Here is a 4,591-nt window from a genome sequence, read left to right as displayed (position 1 = left end):
TAATCGCCCGTCATTGCAAGATTACTGTTATGTGGATATTTCTTTTATTTCTTTTTCTCTGTCTAGTGAGTCGAGGATGTAAAAATACTGATTAAGAAGAAGTAAAAAAAGGAAAATAATAATTATATCTTGAAAATATTATGATGATATGCAAATTAGTAAACCGTGTCCGCCTTTCTCTTCTCTGCGTGGCGAGGAGACAACGAATATTTCTTACACTTAAATATATATATCGTTATATATTTTTTCTATCTCTATCTTGTTCTTAAATGATTCATGGACACACCTGGTCGCCGATCTGAGATAGCACGGCCACGAGGGTTCCGTTCAGCGGGGTTCACAGCGAAAGGAATCAGTGAACGTAACATCGATCATGAACCACTGACATGACTAAATGAGGCCTACGTTTGTCATGAGCTGCTGACATGACCAAATGACACCCACGTTTGTCATGAACCATTGACATGACTAAATGACGCCCACGTTTGTCATGAACCACTGGCATGACTAAATGAAGCCTACGGTTATCATGAGCTGCTGACATGACCAAATGACACCCACGTTTGTCATGAACCACTGGCATGACTAAATGAAGCCTACGTTTATCATGAGCTGCTGACATGACCAAATGACACCCACGTTTGGCATGAACCACTGGCATGCTAAGTCCAAACCAAGCTCAAGTTAGTCATGAATTAGTGCCATGCTGAGTTTAAATGATAATCACATCAGTCATGAGCTAAACTGACATACTGACATGCGGGGTCTAATTGTTGCTCTATGCTGCACGTCTTGCTGGGATCACATTTCCCTTCATAATGCATCGCCGGCTGGGTTAAGGAGCCTCGATCAATCCATGCAACAATTTAGCAATAAAATATGCACGGATCAAAGAAAGCCTTAAGCATTTCTAACTTTCTTTCACGGTCTACATACGTTGCAAATCATGTGACGTGAATAATGCAGCAGCAATATCTAAGTGTCATGGAGCAGTTGCAAATAATGCCAGTCCAGTCCGACCTCGTTTTTTGCAAGGATTTCCTAATTCCGAATAAAGAGAAGAGGGTGACGAGCACTTCCCTGCGATGGCGCCGGAGGTGGACGGCCCGGGGGAGGGGGGGGTGGAGGGGGGCGCACGCGGGGCCGAGGGCTTCTGCCTTTAATGACGAGGGTCAGACTTGTCACAGACATGCACAATGCACACACAGAGTGATAGATAAACATGTGAATATATGAATAAATAAATAAATTGATTAGTTAATAAGTAAAAAAATACACACACAAATATATATATTTATATATATATGTATATATATATATATATATATATATATATATATATATACATATATATATATTATATATATATATATATATATATATATATATATATATATATATATATATATATATATATATATATAATATATATATGTATATATATATGTGCACACACACACATACACACATATGTATATGAGTATGTGTGTGTGTGTGTACATATATATATATATATATATATATATATATATATATATATATATATATATATATATATATATATATATATATATATTTATTCATAAGATGATAAGATGCAACAGAACAGAAATGAGGAAGAAGCCCGCCTTCCCTCGTCGCGAGGGAGCGGCAGCCCGAAAAAGGGCGCGGGAAGCACGGGCCGAGGGCGCGCTGACCTGATTTCCACGCCCCGGATCGGCACCGCCACCAGGAAGGCTCCTGCAACGGGTTTCCTCCAGCGCGGGCGGCCGTCGCACAGAACTTGGGCACTAAAGTTATACAGCCCGGGTTTATGGTAAGTGTGGTGGACGGTGGTCGACGAAGGGGCGGGAGAGGAGGTGTCGGGGCCGTGGGTGTTGGAGGAGGAGGTGGAGGAGGAGGTGGCAGTGGTGGAGGTGGAGGCGGTGGTGTCATCCTCGGCCTCAGGAGGAGCTCCCTTCGCCTTCGCCTTCTCGATGTTCTCGCGCTCCTTGAGCTCCTCCCGGGCGGCGGCGGAGGCCTTTGCTCCGGCGTCTCCGCTCGCCCCCCGATCCTCGTCGATTCCGTTCGCACCAGTTATTAGCCCTCCTTGTCTCCCTCTTCCGTCTCTGCCTCCGCCGCTCTCCCTCCCTTCCGTCTTTATTATTCCCGCCATCCTCTCATCTTCTCCCTCCTTCATCACGCGGGCGTCTTCATGCGTCTCCATCTCCTCCCTCCTTCGCGAATCCGTCTTGGTGTCGGGGCCCGTGTCATCACCGAAGCTCCACGCCCACGATAAGACTCCTCCCGGGCACAGCTGCGGGTCGTGGGCGGGAGAAGGCCCACCCGCGAGGAAGGGCTGCGGCGCGGGCGTGGGCGCCAGTGGCCCTGCCGCGTCAGAGCCTCCTGACGTACGACCGGGAGGCGTGAATGCTTCATGGGCGCGAGTGGGCGGAGACAAGTGCGTCGCGGGCGGAGACAAGTGCGTCGCGGGCTGGGCGGTGAAATCTTCATGGTCCGTGGGAGGGCGACGGGTGTCCAAGATGGGCGTGAGGCTGATGTGGGCGTGAGCAGCAGCGCCCTCGGCTCCCAGCGCGAGGACCTTGGCGGGGCCTGAGGGAGAGAAAACACGGCGCTGATTATGCGTTCAATTAGGTCATTATCATCAATTTTCTTGATAATGTTAATAACAATAATCGCAATATATTACAATAATCATTACTGGTCCTATCATTCTTTTTATTATAGTTATTAAGCATTATTTATATGACCATCACCATCATTACTGTCATCCTCCTCCTCCTCCTCATTCTCATACCAAAATAACTTTATTTTCTGCAATTCTCATTGTTATCATTGACGTCATCATCATTACCATCATAATCAACTATTTCCACATCATCATAATTGTCATTATGAACCTCATCTTTCTCTTTATGATAATCTTTATTTGTATTTCATCTTATAGCTATGGCATTAATCATCAATTTCAGCATCATTATTGCTTTCATTATCATCATTATCATCTGTAACTGTATTCATATAGATAAATTGCGACTGATATTGATAATAGAAATAATCATGGTATCATAATTGACAAAAATAAGATACTAATATAAAGGAAACAGCGAAGATTATGATGATAATCATAATGATATTAGTAATAAAGACGATTTGATGAATAAATTGAAAGATTGATAAAGATATTAGCGGGGCAAAGTGGGACGTTTAAAGATTATGAGAATAATTATGATCATCTTATCATTACTACTGCAACTTTCACAATTTCAGAAATATCAGTGACTACAAAAAAAAAAAAAAAAAAAAAAAATAATAATAGAAATATAAAATAATGTAAACAAAGGAGCGAATATCAAAAGAAACTGTAATCTGACCTTGAAATTTTAAGTATACGTTCGCACCTTTTGTATGTCATTTATGTAGGAGGAGGAGGAGGAGGAGGAGGAGGAGGAGGAGGAGGAGGAGGAGAAGAAGAAGAAGAAGAAGAAGAAGAAGAAGAAGAAGAAGAAGAAGAAGAAGAAGAAGATGAAGAAGAAGAAGAAGAAGAAAGAAGAAGAAGAAGAAGAAGAGAAGTGGTGATGCAAGAAGAAGAAGAAGAAGAAAAGAGGCGAAGAAAGAAGAAGAAAAAGAAGAGAAGAGGAGAAGAAGGAGGAGTAGGAGGAGAAGGAGGAGGAGGAGGAAATGGGAAGGAGAAGGAGGAGAAGGATAGGGGGTAGAAGAAGAAGAAGAGGAGGAGGAGGAGAAGGCGAAGGAGAGGGAAGAGGAGGACGAGGAGAAGGAGAAGGAAGAGGAGGATGAGGAGGACGCGGAGTAAAGTAAAAAAGAAAAGAAAATCTAAATATAACGTCGTTATTTCTTTTTCGAAAACAACGATGCCAAAAATAGACAATAAGCGAAAAACTCTCTTTTTTTCCTTTTCAAAAAGAAGAGAAAAAAGAAAACAATAAAGGAATGACATTAATGGATAATAAACGAATATTTTTTTCTTTTTCTTTCTTTCTCGAAACACAAACAAATCCAAATAATAGTAATAAACGAAGAACCCCTTTCCCTTCTCAAAAAAAAAAAAAAAAGAATGAAAGAAAAAAAAAGATACGAATCCAAAATATATAATAAAGGAACAAATAAATTTCTTAAAAAGAAAAGAAAAGAAAAAAAAATAAACGAACCCTGAAAATGAACGAAGAACGAAAAGCCCCCCATATCACCTTAAAAAGAAAGAAAGAAAGAAAGAAAGAAAGAGAAAATAAAATAGAATAGAATAGAATAGAATAGAATAAAATAAAAGAAAAGAACAAACAGTAGAGAAAAAAGAATATAACGAAAACCCCCTTTTTCCTCCAAGAAAGAGAACGAATTTCGCGGCGCTAGGAGGCCGAAAACCCCATTCTTTTACGCGCCAAAATGAGACGGTTTACTTCCCGCTCTAATTTGAATCTGTCGGAAGAAGGGCGGAATCACGGCCTTGGCGTTGAGGGAGGGAGGGAGGGAGGGAAGCTGGAGAGAGAGGGAGGGAAGGGAGGGAAGCTGGAGAGAGGAGGGAGGGAGGAGGAGGGAAGGCTGGATGAGGGAGGGAGGGAAGCTGGAGAGT

The 4,591-nt window shown here is 42.0% G+C and overlaps 1 protein-coding gene across 1 annotated transcript in view; it reads right to left on the bottom strand.

Annotated features, from left to right (window-relative positions):
- LOC113806947 (uncharacterized) overlaps positions 1–2,619 on the bottom strand; it is a 1,375,013-nt gene extending 1,372,394 nt beyond the window's left edge. Inside the window, exon 1 of the mRNA XM_070127282.1 lies at positions 1,698–2,619. Coding sequence (XP_069983383.1) covers positions 1,698–2,206 — 509 coding nt within the window. The 5' untranslated portion in view covers positions 2,207–2,619. The remainder of the gene's footprint in view (positions 1–1,697) is intronic.
- Positions 2,620–4,591: the final 1,972 nt, after the last annotated feature.

The sequence above is a fragment of the Penaeus vannamei genome, chromosome 11, assembly GCF_042767895.1.
Source record: "Penaeus vannamei isolate JL-2024 chromosome 11, ASM4276789v1, whole genome shotgun sequence".
Classification (NCBI taxonomy): domain Eukaryota; kingdom Metazoa; phylum Arthropoda; class Malacostraca; order Decapoda; family Penaeidae; genus Penaeus; species Penaeus vannamei.
The sequence above is the reverse complement of the archived record's forward strand: the minus strand, read 5'-3'. Positions and strand labels throughout refer to the sequence as shown.